The sequence below is a fragment of the Durio zibethinus genome, chromosome 3 (genome assembly GCF_047325235.1).
Source record: "Durio zibethinus cultivar Kanyao isolate XHJ-2024 chromosome 3, ASM4732523v1, whole genome shotgun sequence".
Taxonomy (NCBI): Eukaryota; Viridiplantae; Streptophyta; class Magnoliopsida; order Malvales; family Malvaceae; genus Durio; species Durio zibethinus.
This window is the reverse complement of record NC_143164.1, coordinates 5,051,348-5,069,802: the sequence shown is the minus strand read 5'-3', so window position 1 is coordinate 5,069,802 and position 18,455 is coordinate 5,051,348. Positions and strand designations below refer to the sequence as shown.

The 18,455-nt window shown below is 32.7% G+C and overlaps 2 protein-coding genes across 2 annotated transcripts; one reads left to right on the top strand and one right to left on the bottom strand.

Annotated features, from left to right (window-relative positions):
* The first annotated feature begins 10,623 nt into the window (after window positions 1-10,623).
* On the top strand, window positions 10,624-12,643 carry LOC111281785 (tubulin alpha-1 chain). The gene is made up of 3 exons (XM_022869493.2): window positions 10,624-10,818; window positions 11,109-11,714; window positions 11,818-12,643. The coding sequence occupies exons 1-3, from the start codon at window positions 10,726-10,728 to the stop codon at window positions 12,472-12,474; spliced, it is 1,356 nt and encodes a 451-aa protein (XP_022725228.1). The 5' UTR covers window positions 10,624-10,725; the 3' UTR covers window positions 12,475-12,643.
* A 205-nt stretch (window positions 12,644-12,848) lies between these two features.
* LOC111281709 (xylulose kinase 2-like) lies at window positions 12,849-18,455 on the bottom strand. Its single transcript, XM_022869373.2, has 11 exons — window positions 18,179-18,455; window positions 17,114-17,768; window positions 16,872-16,960; window positions 16,409-16,473; window positions 15,315-15,370; window positions 14,410-14,530; window positions 14,258-14,332; window positions 14,121-14,174; window positions 13,702-13,796; window positions 13,438-13,612; window positions 12,849-13,252 (listed from the first exon to the last, which is right to left on the bottom strand). The coding sequence occupies exons 1-11, from the start codon at window positions 18,235-18,237 to the stop codon at window positions 13,023-13,025; spliced, it is 1,674 nt and encodes a 557-aa protein (XP_022725108.2). The 5' UTR covers window positions 18,238-18,455; the 3' UTR covers window positions 12,849-13,022.

The window sequence follows — 18,455 nt, the reverse complement described above, 5'->3', positions numbered from 1 at the left end:
GATTTCTAGGTTTCTTTTCAACGTATTATATGTGAGAAGCCTGAAGATTTTTGGGCCAGAAGCTGAGCCTGAAGTTGAAAGGCCCAAAAGTTATAAATTTATGGCCTAAGCCCAAGTTTCGAACTACTTTGATGGATTGGAAAATGAATTTCTTTAAGTTTCATTATTTTGGCGAAAGCGTAAAAAAAAAAAAAAACCTGTAATAAAATTTTAATAATTATTTAAGTTTTTAATATTTTTATTATAATTTCTCAAGTTTTGAATTTTTTATTTTTGATCAGTTAAATTTTTAAACATATATATTTTTATCTAAGTGAATACTTAAATATTTATTTTCACCTTAATTAAACTATCGATTAGATGAAAGTTGATATTAACAACTAATTAATTTTCATTTAATAAGAATTCAATTAATGAAAATAAATAAAATAAGAGCTTAATTGGTTACAATAAAATATAAAAACTCAAATGATTATTTAATTTTTGTTTGAAAATTTTTTTTTTTATCTTTTAGCTTTTTTTTTAACCAGTGAGATGATAGTTTAAGATAAAAAAAAAATTACAAATATTAAAATTTAAATATTAAAATTACTAAATATAATCTCTTAAAAATGATTACATAATTCACGAACCAACTTGATTAAATTTCGAGTTCTTGAATTTCATTATTTTAAACATCTTGTGATGAACACCCTTTTTGTTATTATTATTTTGGAGAAGTAATTTTGTTTTTTTTTTCTTTATATGTAAAAAATATTTAAGAACACAATTAAGTTAGTAAATTATTTCTCTTGTTGCAAAATTAAATTGATTGGGCATTAATAAAATCCAATAACCTATTTTTCTAATGAAATTCGGTGGTAAAAAGGAAAATAGAAAAAAAAAATTGAAAAACAGACACCCATGTATCCTTGCGGTTTGGACATACAAGTAAAACAAATACAAATTGTTGAAGTCTCCATTAGAACAATTTCGAATGTAAATAAATTATTGGGGAAAGAAAAAAAAAAAAAAAAGGAAAATGAAAGGAAATTTAGTTTATAAGTTTTTGGATTAGCACTCTTTAAGATTATTATTGTAAGTAATTATTTTTTCAAATCATTAAAAATCAAATTATTAACTTTAATTATTATATTTATTACACTTATAACTTAAATAGATTAATTCATATAATCATTTTTAATCAGTAAACTTAAATTTTAATTTTTTTTATTAAAAAAACTACCATGTTTATTGAAAAATATTATCTTAAATTATATATTAAAATGAAATAACCTCACACTTATTAGCAAAAATCCATTTTCATATATAATTTTTTACGTTGTTCATATTAAAAAAAAAAAAAAAAAACCTACAAGAACAATCAAAGTCTCATCCAAAAACAGCATAACTTTAAGGAATTGAAAACACTTTAGCTCTTTTTATTATTATTATTGTTATTATTATTATCATGCTAGCAATTGAAAAATTATAAAAGAAAAAAATAAACAAAGGGTTAATGTATGATTTAGTCCTTGAAACAATGCCATTTTCACAATTTAATACATATATTAAAATTTTCAATATTAAATATCAGAATTTCATATTCATAAAACATTTTGTCCCACTTATTAATTTTATTAATGATAAGTTAATGTGACAAAAAAAAATTAATAATATTATGAAATATGATATATTTTATTGATCATTATTTATCACATAATTATTTTTACTACAAAATATTTAAAAAATTAAAATTCCAATACCTATTTTTGAATTTTTTTGTTATAAAAACCATATCTCACATATTAACTCAGAAACAAACAAACCAAGGAAAGTTAAACTTTTCTTGTGAAAAAGCCTTTGGCAATTAGAGAAATGGTGGGCACTTGTGACGCAGGAATTCTTTTGTCGGATTACATGTTCCCATTCTTTTTGAAGCCTTAAACCGTTGGAATATATCTAGAAAAAGTTGCTGTCTGGTTTTTGGTTGATTAGGACCGGCCTCCCCTTTGGCTGGGAGAAGAAGAAGAAGAAGAAGAAGAAGACGAGGATGACTAACTGGACTTCTTTTAAGGTCACACATCAGTGACGTTGGAGGCAGAACAGCTTTTCCTCTCCTTTCTTTTCCTTTCCTTTCCCCATTCCACTCTTCACTTTCTCACTGCTCAATACCCAACATTTACTACGTTTTCAGTTAACACTTTAATTAACTACAATCTACTCTTTCCCTTTCCTCTTGTCATCCTTGTTTCTTTGAATGTATGCAAAATTTTTTTCATGGTGAAGTAGTTTTGGTGACAAATACAACGTTCACAAATTGTTTTTTCTGACATACAGCTTTGTCATTTCTTAATATTTCAAACAGACAACAAACAGACCAAATCTGCAACTTTGGACAATAATTCTGCGGGGGGGATCTTTGATGGCCCCCACACGTTTTTCTTCTCTTTGTCTCTTGTAAGATTGATTTCCCAAAAAAATCCATAGGAAAATCCTTTTTTTTTTAATGTATAATTTGTTGTTTAACTTTAAATTCAAATTTTAAATATTACTAAAAAATAGTTCTTATATTAATTTATTTGTTTAATAATTATTATATTTGTATCGTTTTTCATTTCAGATATAAATGTATATGTGAATTTTATCTTTAATTTTTTTTAAGAAAAAATTTAAAATAGATATATTATTTAATTTTTAAATTAAAATAAAATATCATATTTAATAACTTAAAATAAATGATTATAAATTATATATTCAAAATGATTCTAAAAATAATTATCAACAAAATTTGAATTTAATTTTTAATATAATAAAAATCATTTCATTAAAAAAAAATTTTATGACATGACTTTGAATTTTATATATCACTTGATTTAACATGTGTTAAATTTATATATAATTTTATATAATATTTTTATTTTCATATCATATTTTCGTTTAAAACTGCCCATTGAGTTCATATGGTGTCGTAGAAAAAAATGAAAAATAAGTAAGAGAAAAAGTGTAATATTTTATATTATTATCAACTGTTGTGCAAATTGAAATGCTCTGGTACAAAGTTTCATTACTGTTTCTTTTGCATTTTGCAGATACACTGTAAATGGAGGACGGAAGATAATAAGTGCATGGCCGAACAGACCCCCTAATTTGCTGACACCCTTAAAAGAAAAACAGGGTACGTCACTTTGCAGTGAAAAAACACAACCGGTGCTGCCTTGCTATGTGCCCCTCTGCCCTACTAGAGAGGCTGTAACTGTGACTGCATCACTGATGCTTGGCTTCGTTCATCTTTATCATCATCATCCCCACCAATCAGCTGCTGTGGCGTACCATTTCTTCCTATTTTTCATTTCTTTTTGCTATAATTTACATTTTTCATGAATTTTATACAAAGGTTTCAAAGTTTTTCCTTCTAAAAGAAAAAAAAGGTTAATATTATTACATCAGAAAGAGAGAGGAAAATGTTTGAGAGACAAAACGGTGAGTCTTACCAGAAGAAGAACAAAGATAAAGTTGAAAATGGCTTTTCACCGGCATTTTTAGAACCCCAAAAAATGCCTGCCCTTTTCTTTTAAGCTACATTGAAGTTCCCATTTTAGACATGAGCCCCACTTTCTTTCCATTCATATTAGCCTTCATCCTCCTTTCACGTCTCTCTCTGGAAAAAAAAAAAACAGACAACCTCAAAGCGAGGAAAGAGCTGTTTCTTTCTTTCTTTTTTTTTTTTTGTTTTTTTTCCTTAAACCCAGCAGGAAAACCTTAAACCTGTTATTGTAATGGCTGTTGAGAGCTTCAATGACCAAGCTACACTTGGTCTTCACGAGGCACCTTCTCTCCACACCTTTGTAAATCGAAGGTCATTTTCGTGCATTCACAGATGAGAGAGAGTGCAATGTAACTCTGTTTCTCCCTGTGTAAAACAACTCCTTTCCCTATTGCGTGCAAAAAGGCAGACAGGATGGAGCCAGGCAAATATAAATATATGTAAATATTTTTGTACATAGTTTCTTTCTTGCTAAAAAAAAAAAAAACCTCACATCCCTTTTTAGTTTTTTTTTTTTTTGAGGTTTTTTTCTGATGAGACTTAAATGTTGGAGGAGCATATGGTTCATCATCAATCATCGGCATTCATTATCATACATTGTATTGCAGAGGAAGAGGACGGTGGGATTGAGAAGAATTTTTCATGACATTGTTATTATTGTTTTTTTTTTTTCACATGTTTGTGAAATTTTATCCTTTGTTTTAATGTATTTAATGGCCATGATGGTGATGATGTATGTTTTTCCCGTTTTCCCGTAGATTGACTTTGCTTCTATAAATATAGAGTTATAGTTTATCTATTTTTATTATGCCAACATTTTTTTAATTCTATTTCTTGCATTTTATATTTTATTTTTCAAGTATTTACTTGCTAGATGAACTATATGGGAAATGTAGGTGATTCCAATGTATTTTTCTAGATTTTCAGTGAAGAAAAAGTGGTAAGGGTCTTTGAAATGCGGAAGCCGCTCCAGGATGGAATGATTCCATTTTGCCTTTAATGGCATTTAGAAATTTGTTCGTATCTTTAGTTTCATTGCTGCATTTGACTTCATTCTTTCAGTATTTCATTGGTCTATGGAAAATTAATTACAGAGGAGTGGAAGGGGGGGGGGGGGGGGGGCAACTGGAATGCTTGTAATAAGCCTGGCTATTTTAAACATTTCTTTTAGTCTTTGATATGTATATTATTGGTGTGTCTTCATGTTGGATTCTCTATTAGCAAAAGGGGAACAATTAGTTTATCAATTATGAGTTTTAGGATACTAATGTGATCCGTTTTAATGTGTTGATTTTATATTGAAGCATTATTGGGATTTAAAATTTGAGTGCCTTCCTTGTTGTTTTACAATGCAATAATGATTTGATAAATGAAAACTATGGAGATGCTGGCTGGCTTGCCAGTTCCCTTGTCACATTATATATATGATAGATTTGACAAGGTTTTGTGTCAAGAAAAGATGAAAAGATATGTAAGTGAGCTTCCTCCCTAATTCATGTTACCATCTTAAGTAAATAATGTTGAGATAAGATTTGCATTGGTTGATTTCTGCAAATGACATGAGTGAATCTGATCAATCTTCTCAAGTTATGTATGCTTTCAGATTTGACAATCCTATTTATATTGTATCAAACATAACATATTCATCTCTCAATGCAGTATGTTGTTGGTATACGGAATACTGTCTTTTACTATCAAACTGTGCAACATACTCTTTACACACTCATGGACCGATGGATGTTTGGCGATTGTATATGAAACCAAGTTTGGCATTTGGATATGAAACCAACTTACCTAGGTTTCCAGAAAATCCTGTGAACAAGTCTACTTATTGCAATAACTGAATGTTTTCCTCATTCATAGTTAGATTTTGTTTGAGATATATCGGTACATAGGTTGGAAGTCGGAACTCGTTCCAAACTTCTCTTTTAGAAACCATGTGCAACAATGCTTCCTTAGAGCAATTTTTCATGCTGGCTTTATATAAAGATCTAATGACAAAAGGCTTGGAGAACCATGTCTGCTGAATGAGGACGGTTCTTTAATTAAATCATGGATTTGGTCATGTGATGTGTCCCCATGCTACTTTATGTTAACTCACGATTGCATTTGTTTCTTATTAATCAAAAGATACATGTATATTGTTTCCTGTAACTAATCAAAGTAAATCTGCAGTAGTTCCCCTAAAAAATTCCCCTTTCCAATGTAATTATCAACTTAATATACGTTTGCCTTTGTCCTTCATGTCATGAATATCTCCTATTTTGCTTATTACTTGATAATTCCTTGAGTTCTGTTGGAATAAGACACTCTGGTGAATGTTTTTTAATGCATGTACCTTCAGCCATCTCTGGATCTAACAACATGTTGAGTTAATCTGTCTGCTAAACAATGTAGCATCCAAACTTGTAATGCTTTCACTTTGGGAAGTAATTTACTCCAATATCCTATGATTATACTTAATGGCTTGTTTATACTCTTGCTTATGCAAATATTTGATTGGTTTCTCTTATTATTTAGATTTGTTATCTAGGTTTGAACTTCTTCTGATATTGTTTCTTTTGCAGGCTTTCAGTTGCATGATCTTAGTCTAGCATTCTCATTTTCCTGGCATGTTAGGCATGTGCATTTTGATTGGAAGTTAGATTTCAAACTGGGTGAAGTTCGAAGTCATGTAGTATCATGCATAAGTATTGTTTTGCCACTTATATACGTTAACAATTTACTGGCGATTACTTCTTAAGTTAGAAGCCAATACTACTCTTTCCTTGCCCTATATGCAGCTTGAAATCATTATTGACTTTTCCTTATCAAGTTTGCACTGAGATCATTCTGGTAGACTTAAATCTCAGCTAATGGACCTAAATGTTTTCCTGTTATCAAGCCTAACCAAGTGCACTAATGTGATTCTGTAGTCTGTAAAACCCTAACCCCGGGACTTTGTCTGAACTTCTTGTCCCAACCTTTTCTCATTTTTACCAAGTTTACTTACTGCTATAACATTAATGATACTTAGTTTTATCCTTAAAGAATTTTCCCTGGGGAAATTTATACCGATTACGTTTCTTGCCTAGACTTTGATTACATTTAGCAACATCGCCTTCTATTCAGCGTCTTGTTAATGGATTGCTATGTACTTTTCTACTGCCTGTTATCATTTCAGTCTTGACATGGTCAGAATCTTTTTAATGCCATTGTCTCGAAGCTTAGCTTTGTTGCTTATTCAAATTCAAAGATTTCTTCCATTATACACATGTATTTTGGATGTAGCCTGAGTTTGCTGGATTAGATGCTTAGCTTTTGGCCAATGGGATAACATCTTCATATGTAGGACATGAATGTACTTCAGAGAAGGCGGCAAAACTTTGAATAACATGATGTTGTCTGTTGTTCGGCATGCATTTTGTACAGGGAACAAAGAGAAATTGTCTGAAAACTATTTATGAGAAATGGAATTATTGGAGTGATGGGCGAGCTGCAGCTGCCTTTTGATCGTTTACCTTTTCTTACATTCTCTTCAAACCAAACATTATAATTATTAGGCCAAAAACTTGAATCCAATCACATTAGAAGAAGTAAAATTAAATAATTAATCAATCAATCACACAAGAGATAACAAGTTAATGTGATTTGGTTTAACAGATTTACATCAACAGATGATAATAAGATTTATTAGTTGTAGAGAATTATAAATATATAATCAAATTAAACACTTTTAATTAATATCCATAGATTTTTTTAATTTTTTTATTCTTATAGATTATTCTCAACTCAAACAAACACATACTCATATGTTCTTATGCACCATACTTATATGGATTATCTTAGTATTTTTTAATCAACTCACAAACATACAGATATGCATATCCATAAGACATAAATCTTTAGTAGTTTTACAATTTTCTTATATCTTTTTTTTGTACCTAATCTTATAGAAACACCATCAATTTATAAGCATATAAAATTACCTATTAAGAATTATTTTTTTTTTATAATTATTTTTCTACAAGTTTTTTTATCCATCAAGTAATATATAGCAAATTTCAAACAAATCTTTTATAAAATTTGAGTCACTATTCTCAATAATCTTTACTTTCACTCAAATTTCATCAAATAATTTGTTTTCATGTTAGACATGCTTGACTTCATTTGCAATTGAAGTCTCACGATCATCTTCTCTTAGGTGTCTTCATGTTTCACACAAATTGATTGATAAAAGCATAGATTCAAACTCTTTCTTGAATTGAGCTCCTCTAGTTTTACCTCTTCTCGTGTCCCAAACTTTTCACTTTAATTCCAATTGTTGGATACCACTTGTTAAGAAATCAACACGTACACGCAGCATACAGACACAAAATAATAAGCTCAAAATAAGAATAAAAATATACAAATATATTTGTTTCGGTCTAACTCAAAATGGTTTACTCTAAATTTAATTCACTAACAAATAAATCTTTACAACTATAAGATTTTTGGAGTGAGAAAAGTTATCATAAAACTCCTAACTCAAAACTTAACTCAAAATTCAATTACACATTTATAATAGCCTACTTACTTAGTTATTCTCTTGATGTCTAACTATTTAGGATTATCAAACTAAAACAGGGTGAAATTCTTTATACATTTACTAAACTTTTGATGTGAGATTATGAGATTAAAGACAAATCTCAACAAATTTTTTCTTTACTTAAATCGTTAAACACTTCAACAATATCTGCAAAGCTAATACGTTTGCCTTTTTTCTTTTATTTCATCATAGGAATCCTAACAACTAGGCCTCTATCAGGTATGTACAAGTGATTTTTTTACTCTATTCCTTTGTAAAATCATACTACCATTCTTATATACTTTCAACCAATCATTACTACCATAATATGTGTATCTCTCAGAAGCTAACTCACCTAAAACAATTAAATTGTAGTTACACCTCGATACATACCTTACATGATGAAGCATTTTAACAATATAATTATGAGATCTAAGGTAAACACTTTGCAATGCCTTGAATCTACACCTTTTTCATTATTGACAACCATAATATCCTTATACTTTTCATTCTCTTTCAACTTTACAAAGCAACTTTTATCATTACAAACATGGATTGTAGTAGTTGAATTCAAAACTCAATTTTTATCACTTTTCAAAGTCCGAGTCTCATTCACATAAGTTGTCAAAACAACATCATCATCATCATCAAATACAACAGCAACAATATCACTCTTTTCTTCATTTAATTTTTTCTCCCTATTCGTCATTTTAAAAGCAGCCATATCCTTCAAGTCGTCAGAATGATATCATCATCATTAAGCATAAATAGTAGCACTATCACTTTTTTCTTTATCCAATTTTTTTTATCATTCGCCCTTTTGAAAGTAGCTATATCCTTTCTTAGCTTCTTGCAGCGTGCTTGGATATGTCTTTTTTTTTTCACAACAATAATAATATTTTACTTCATTATAATCTCTGTTTCTTGACTTGGATTTTCTTCTTGATCCATCAACATTTTTTTGAGTGCTCCGTCGATTAAAACCCTATGATACTACTTGTTAGGATTGCGACAGCTTTGATATCACTTGTTGGAGATTACCACAGCTCTAAATCACTTGTTATGCCAAAAGCCTCAATCTAATCATACTAGCAAAAGTAAAATCAAATAATTAATCAATCAATCACATAAGAGATAATAATTTAATGTGGTTCAGTCTAACAAACCTACATCCATAGATAAGAAACAAGATCCACTAGTTATGTAGAATTATAAATATACAATCAAATCAAACATTCATAACTAATACCTATAGATCATCTCAATCTCTTTTAGTCATATGCAGTATTCTCAATCAAAATAAATACAAACTCATTCGTACATTTTTAACATAAATAAACACATATCTATATGCAACCATACATCATATTTATGTGAATCATCTCAGTTTCTTCTAGTCCAGTCACAAACATACAAATAGTCCACTCATAAACTTACAAACATACATACTTATAAGACGTAAATCTCTTGTAGTCTTATAAGGTTTTTATCTTATAAAATCTTATAACTCTATTATATATTTTTCTCATACTTAGCTCTGTAAAAACTTCATCTATTTATAAGTATACAAACTTGCATATTAAAAAACGATTTCTTTTTAGAATTTTTTTTTTACAAGTCAAACTTACCTATTAAGAATCTTTTTTCTCTTAAAATTCTTTTTTTACAAGTTTTCTTATTCATCGAGCACTATCTAACTAATCTCAAACAAATCTCTTATGAGATTTGAATCATTATTCCTAAAAATAATTACTGTTATTGCAATTAAAGATCTTGCCCATTAATCTTTGTTTAAACTCCTAATCATGTAATTAATACTTATACTAGTTGAAATTTTCTTACACAATAAAATGTTATTGGTTGTGTTTTGTTAGTGCTCGATCTAATTAAAAACAAGTCTAACTTAAACTTGAAACAATCAAAATTTGACCTGATCTGATTAGTTTGCATAATAAAATCATATTGGTTGTGTTTTGCCCATTTCATTAAAAAAATCAACAACTCAAACTCAAAATAATTCAACTTTGACCTGATTTACTGAAATATCTAATTTGTAACACATCATAATTAGTTCAACTTTTTTAAAGTTTATTAGTATTAAGCAAGATGGAAAAGCAAGGAAAGAGGGCAAGAATGTCGAGACATGAGAGCTATTTGGCAACTGATAGGAACGTTAAATCCACTCTTGCTTGATAGATAGCCCACCAACCCACCAACATGCGCATGTTCCTCCCTTTTGACTAAACCACCCTTCCCCTGTACGTAATCAATGGCACAAAAATCAAACCCACTTCTGTGATTTCAACAAATCCCGAGCCCTTTTTCGTGATTCCAAATTCAAATTTCAAAATAAGCGGGAGTTACATTAACCATGATTAAAAATAGCTGGTTAGAGAAACCAGGCTGGCATTGGCTTAAAATTGACGACAACCCGCTTCTTGCTGTCATCATTAATCACGGTTAACTAACTCTAGTTTGTCCAACCACAATTTTTTTTGCCATCTTCCCATCTTCCCCACTATATAAACCCCTCCAAAGATTTCCGACTCCCGTATCCGAATAGGCGTCTTGATACACGCCACCGTTTAACAAAAATTTTCTTTTCCTTTCATTTTCTGAGAATTTGCTTTGGTTTTTTGAATCTCAAAGAAAAATGAGAGAGTGCATTTCGATTCACATCGGTCAAGCCGGTATTCAGGTCGGCAATGCTTGCTGGGAACTTTACTGTCTCGAGCATGGTATTCAGGTAGGTTTTCATTTTTCTGGAATTATTGATTTCATTTCCTCGTCTTTGTTTTAGATCTTTCAACATTGTGATTTGTTTCGATTATATTTGAATTTATTGCGTAATTAGATTTCTGTTGTTGTAAATTGTAATAGAGCTTATTATGTAAACAGATCTGAACCAATTGAAATATTAGCCGAAAGGTTTCCCTCATGTTAGATCATTTAGGAGAGATCTAGGGTCTGAAATGTGGATTATTGTGGTAATATTTTATTCTAAATTTAGATTTTTTTTTTAATTTCTATTTTCAGCCTGATGGCCAAATGCCAAGTGATAAGACTGTTGGTGGAGGAGACGATGCTTTCAACACCTTTTTCAGCGAAACTGGTGCTGGAAAGCATGTCCCTCGCGCTATATTTGTTGATCTGGAGCCTACTGTTATCGATGAAGTGAGGACTGGAACGTACCGCCAGCTTTTCCACCCTGAGCAACTCATCAGTGGCAAAGAAGATGCTGCCAACAATTTCGCTCGTGGACATTATACAATTGGAAAAGAGATTGTTGATCTCTGCTTGGATCGTATCCGAAAGCTTGCTGATAACTGTACTGGGCTCCAAGGTTTCTTGGTTTTCAATGCTGTTGGAGGTGGTACTGGTTCTGGTCTTGGGTCCCTTCTCTTGGAGCGTCTCTCTGTTGACTATGGAAAGAAGTCAAAGCTTGGTTTCACTGTCTATCCTTCACCTCAGGTTTCTACATCTGTTGTAGAGCCTTACAACAGTGTTCTGTCCACTCATTCACTCCTTGAGCACACTGATGTTGCTGTGCTTCTTGACAATGAAGCCATATATGACATCTGCCGGCGTTCTCTGGATATTGAAAGGCCCACTTATACCAATCTTAACCGCCTTGTTTCCCAGGTAAGGACTAATGATAAGAATTCTTACAAAAATTCTAGTCTTTTATATTACAAAAGAAATGATCATTGTTAATAGCCGTGGTGTTTTGGCATGTATGTTTCAGGTTATCTCATCTCTTACTGCTTCTTTGAGGTTTGATGGAGCCCTGAATGTGGATGTGACTGAGTTCCAGACTAACCTTGTCCCTTACCCCAGGATCCATTTCATGCTTTCCTCCTATGCCCCTGTTATTTCAGCTGAGAAGGCTTACCATGAGCAACTATCAGTGGCTGAGATCACCAACAGTGCTTTTGAGCCCTCTTCCATGATGGCCAAATGTGACCCACGCCATGGAAAGTACATGGCTTGCTGCCTCATGTACCGAGGTGATGTGGTACCCAAAGATGTGAATGCAGCTGTAGCCACCATCAAGACCAAGCGCACAATCCAATTTGTCGATTGGTGCCCTACTGGATTTAAGTGTGGTATCAACTACCAGCCACCGACTGTTGTTCCAGGAGGAGATCTTGCCAAGGTGCAGAGGGCTGTCTGCATGATATCCAACTCAACCAGCGTTGCAGAAGTGTTTTCCCGCATTGACCACAAATTTGATCTCATGTATGCCAAACGTGCCTTTGTGCACTGGTATGTTGGCGAGGGCATGGAGGAAGGAGAGTTCTCTGAGGCTCGTGAGGATCTAGCCGCACTGGAAAAAGATTACGAGGAGGTTGGTGCAGAGTCTGCTGAAGGAGATGAAGGGGATGAGGGTGATGAGTATTGAGTATTGAGGGCAGAAGTACCTTCATATGTTTGCTACTGTGATGTTTTTTTCTTGTTTCTTTGGGTGCTTGTTATCAGACTTGGTGGTGGAACTGGAATTGTTCTTGGTACCTTCGGGTTATATATCCAGTTCATGGTATTTTTAATGAATAAAAGTTAAGGCTTTACTATATGAGAAATTCCCTTTGTTTTAAGTTTGCAGACATAGATCAATTAATTTCAATAATAAATGAAAGAGTTAATGTTACGAGTTATTACTAATTTATAATAAATATTTAATATGATATATAAAATTTAAAAATATTTAATGTAATATTTAAATTATGAATTTCATACTTAATATAATAATTATATTTAAATTATGACATGGATCAATTTAAATGAAAATGCATAGTGGATGACTTTTTTTAAGTATTATATTAAACTGAGCCTTAAGTCCCTGAGGCACACATGTAAGCCGAAAGATAAAATACCTTCTATTAATCACGGCCCAACTTTTGTACACAAAGCTGCCATAAGCTTTTCTCACACCTCATTTACGTCTGGACTCTAATAACGGCCCAACTTTTGGACAAGGCGGTTCTCTATTTCGATTCTCTTCTTCATCAGTAAGGCATACTTGGAAACCAGATTCTGGTCTCCAGCAGCCATTGAGAGCTTACAGCTCAGGGATGTCCTCTCCAAGTCCTTATACATAGATGAGATTGGCACAAAACTGCCTTTCTTGCTGCACAGCCAACCATGTGCAGCCCTCAATGCAGCTCCTAGAGAAGCTGAGTCTGTCAAAGTAACAAAGTGCAAGGAAATCAGGTAAGTTATGTGCTATACATTTCGGAGCCGGTACAGCTCTAAACCATGATATTACAAAAAATGAGAATGGCTGAGTTCATGGGCTTAAGAAAGGTTCAAACTAGATATAATTTATTGCAAACAAGTGCAGATGACAAATATTGCAACGACATACCAGGTCTCCGGACAGTATAAATATCACAGCCAAAAATGGATGCAATTGAGCTCAGAATGCTTTGATTTGCTGATGCTCCACCAGTAGCAATGATTCGTTTTGGAGGAGATGGCATTCCAAATCTTTCTGCATGAGCACGCATTGAGAGAAATTGGCCCTCAATCAAGGCACGGACCTGCAAATAAATCCATTGCTTTTCAAAAAAGAGCTATAGTAGAAAGTCATTAGTATATAACACCAAATTATTTCGTGAGTAATAATTACCTCGGAAGGAGGATCAAATTCTAGCACTTCTTGTTCATTCAAGCCATCCAGAGTCTCACCAGTGAAATTTTCAAGAAGGTAGTGATGGAAGCCAACTGAATCCGCAAAAAAGCTTTTAGATGATTATTTGGCTTGGGAAATATGCAAACTTGAGCAGGTTGAAGATTGCTCAGCAATATAAATTATCATGAAAATATGCTTCATTCCAGGTTGCATGTGATCACTATATAAAGTTATCCCATCATAAAAATTTCCTATCTTGTTCATGTGAATTCCAGCATTCAATTGACTGGAGTGCAGGCCAACTAATAACCTTCATGTATTAGTAGCAAAATAACTATGGAATTAAACAATTCATTCAACAGGTGATCTCGTTACTGAAACCTTAAAAATGCAAGAATGAAAAAGTTGAAACCCACCAGGCAAAGGAGGAAGAATCTCATGCTCCTTGTAATAGAAACCTATCTTCCCACCTGTTGCAGAAACTAGAATGAGAAATAAAGAACAAATAACTTTCATATACATGAAACGTCATTAGAAGAACATATTTACCGACCATTTAGTGGAGGAGTTTGCTCCAGATACTTGTTAAAAACATCCCAAGATTTCTCAGCATAGCGATTCCGTACATCTAAATTAACATGGAGGCCATGTTAGATAAAGAAAAACCAGCTTAATCTCAAACAAATAGGAAGGAATTTCTGAGACCTTCACGTGTCAGAGACCCATTTTTGTAGACCAACATAACCATGTAGCCTTCTGTATCAACAGGATTTGGGAAAACATGTCCTTCCAAACTTGGTTGAGGGTCCTTAGTGATCCCAAAGACCTGAAACAAGGATGGGCAGATAAAGTTAAACAATGAGAACTTTCAAACCTTGCAAGTTCATTTGCAATGAGAATCAAGTTGAACAATGGGAAATTGCTGTCCCAAACATGCATAGAATAACATCTGAATTCATTTGCACAGTAGACTAAACAATGAGAACTTGCAAGCCTTGCAAAATGCACCTAGTGAGGAAAACTGAAATATATTACAAAAAAGGAAATCAAAGTTCTCAAAGAGAAAACCAGTTCCAGTGCTAAATGTTATTTGATCCGTGTGTTAGATGGTTCCAGAATATGTTCTTGGTGATAAAAGAAACAAGAGCTTGTAGTGCTTAAAGTTCAATTTGTTCAAGGAAAAAAGGAAAAAAAATTCTTTAGTGCAGAACAATTTGACAATTTCCAAAGGAAGAATTTATGTCAATGCAAAACATATTGAAAAGTTTTAGAAGCTTCCTGAAAACAAAGAAACACAAGAAACATGAAGGAAAAGATTGTTACCAGTAATACATGCAATCAGAACCCTGAAAAACTCTTCCAACAAAAGAACACTCCCAGTAAGTGGTATTATCATAGACGAAAGCAAGCAAAAACTTCAAGGAAGACTGAGACATGCACTCTGTGAAGTAGGAACCACAACTTAAATTTTCACATAGGAATCTTTGTAGACAAGACATGTGACTTAAACGCACTAAAAGGTTCAATGATGTTTCTTATGGCTTTTCCAAGAATGAGAGCAAGCATGGAGATTGTTACTGATCAAATAAAGAGGCATAAAGAGCACTTACAGTGTCGCTGGTACCCAAGCTGATTGCAAGATCCCCAGGAGTGTTTAGGGTTAAACCTGCAACCCAAAAGTTTTTAATTGATGAAAACCTACAACCAAAAGAACTACAATGTTCTGCACAAAGTTATGCAATAAATGCTAATTCCTTTCATTTTCTGTTGGCTGGGGAGATAAACCAATGAATGTATTAGCAACCAAATCAAGATAGAGCTTTCGAGGACTTGTAAAGACAAGAAAAATGCTTAATTCTGTCATAAAATAGATTCAACATTTCCACCCCAAGAAACTAGCATAAATTGACAACAAAACTCAATCAACAAATGAGGAAGAGACTACTTTCACAAAATATTGATTTTGTGTTAAAGTTGGAACTGAAGTTCATATGTCATGAATAAGCTAGCTCATTTAAGGCAAACAAGCATTGGAGTGAATTCTCTACAAAATAAGATCCCATCCTTCCTACATTGTCAATAACAGAATGAGATAATTTAGTCTGTTACAATTATCTATTTATTTTTCATCTATTGTTATTTTTCTCCCACCATTACCTGAATTCTTAATTAATCATATTATCTCCACCCATTATACCTGATGAATCTTTAAGGTTCCATTTGGAAGGAAGGAAAGTGAGAAGAAAGGAAGCTTTTATTTTTCTTCTATTGTTACTTTTCTGCCACCATTACCTGAGTTCTTAATTAAACATATTATCTACACACATCATATTAATGTTTTGAACTATGATGTTGCATTGAGTCAGATGTGCATACTGGGTACATGTGCATACATTTGTCTGGCTGTTTTCACTCCAAAGACCATCAAACAATATGGAGAGTTTGTAAATTGAAGACAAGATCTGAGCTTTCAAAATAGAGGTATTCAAACATTCGTTTACACGTCTTCACCTTAAAGTAATAGATTAAAATTTTGAGAGGACAGAATAATAGTTCTTAAATTAATTAAAAATACATGTTAGGAAGGAGTACCACTAATGTACTAGAACATTAGGGATTGATTAGCAAAGCAGAGCATAATTGAGTAACCAGATAACAATCTTATAAAAAATTCAATTTATAATAGAACAAGAGAGTCATGGACCTGCTAAACTGTTAGGATTGTCTCCAGACCACTGAACCACCAGACAATTCTTATTGAAGTTAAACCTGAAAAGACATTAATGAGTGTCATGCTGTCTCTATACCTATAGATACACATGCACATGCATCAACACACAACAAGGTATTTTGATTATCATCATAGCATGCTGAGGGGAACATATGCCACCATTTACTGTTAAGAGCTTGTCTAAATGAAGTACACAACCACTGCCCACTATTAGATACATAGATGCAAATGCTTTACCAATATACAGACTTAAGCACTAACAATTTGAAGTACTGAATACATCTAAAAGTAGAGTGGTATTCATCGCTACAAGGAAGCATGTATAGCAGACGATGCAAATGGTATAAATTTAATATGGAATTCAACCCAACATCATGTTGAAATGTTAGCAACAGGTCAACAAAGGCAAACTTTTAGCACGCAATATTCTACTAACCTCTCCACAAAATATGAAGCTATAGAACCAGCAACAGCATGAGCAGGAGCTAGCTTTCCAAGCTTTTCCTCCAAACCCGGAGCTGTAGCCTGCAACAAAGTTGAAGTTTAACAATATCATCAATTCCACAAAGGGCTTAAAAAACTGAAAATAACATCCTTAACATAAGAAATTCAATTAACAAGAGTCAGGGATTAAGAAACCACAAAAAAAAAAGCATTTGGATAGCAAGCCAATCAAACCTCTAATGCAACTTTAGACCAAACCCTTTGCTTTATATCCATCAAATTCATCCCCGCACCATCAGTTTCATCAATACAAGCGTATGCCCCTATAAATAGACATGCCATGAAAGAGCTAACAAGAGAGATCCTCTCAGTATTCTTATAAACTACTGGTTGTGTCTCAAATATCTTCCGAATTTGTGGTCCTGTATATCTCTCGTTAGCACGAGAACCAGTAATTTTAGACAATTCCAATGCACCTCCAACAGCTTTCTCTATTTCCCTACACTGAGCTGTGGTGCTGCAGTCCATCCATATAGGTGATTCATTAACAGAAAAGGCATTGCCAAGCTGATCAACTAATGGCTTCTTGGGGTCCAATGATGATAATAATGCAGAACTGCCATTCTTCCAATAAACACTGCCATGTTGCTGTCCACTACCAGAAACGGCAGCAATTTTCCCAAAATCCAAATTGGATTTAGATAGTCTTTGAAGAATGAGATCCAAAGCCTCCACCCACATTATGGTGGGTGAAACAATTCTTCCATTAACAGAAGAGTCTCTATAAACTCCATCCCTGGTCTTGTAATGAGGCAAATCAGAGTCAAAGTTAACTAGCTCTGAAGCAACAATAACGAGATTGGAGTCCAAAACAGTTGCCTTCAACGACCTTTACACAAGGGGGAAAAATTAAAGATCAAGGCGCATCTCAAATTTTCAATTCATTGTAAATAGATTCTAATTTTTTAAATAACAGAATTCTCAAGAATAACAAAATATCAACCAAAATCAATTGCATATGCATTAAACCCTGATCATAAAAGCTTACAAAAAATCAGTCTCTTTACAGCATAAAAAGAACAAATATGCAATTTGGTTAAATGGGTGTTTATAGTTTTGGCTTAAGATTAAACCTTGATCATAACAGCCTCAAAGGTTCAACCTTTTAATTTAAAAAAAAAAAAAAAGGTTTTTTGAACATTATAAGAGCAGAAAACACAACAAGGCTAAATGGGTATTTTTGGTTTTTGCTTAGTGACATTGGATCATGAAACTAAAAGAAGATAAAGAGAGAGTTACTGAGTAGAGCTGTCAAATCCAAGGAACAGAGCATCATTAGGAAGAGATAAATCTGCCATATTTGAAAACAAAAAGCAACCCAATGGTCAAGCGAAATCAAGAGGAAGCGGCAATGCAAGCTTGACTCTGGTGTTTTAGTTGAATAGAAAAGGTAATTAAAACGGGAAAGAGCCTCTCCAAGAAGTTTGCACCAAAATGCACTTCCAACCATATGGTAGATAAGGGTACGGGATATTTTTGTCGTGTAAAAGATTTCGGAGAGTTGAAAAGTTTGTCC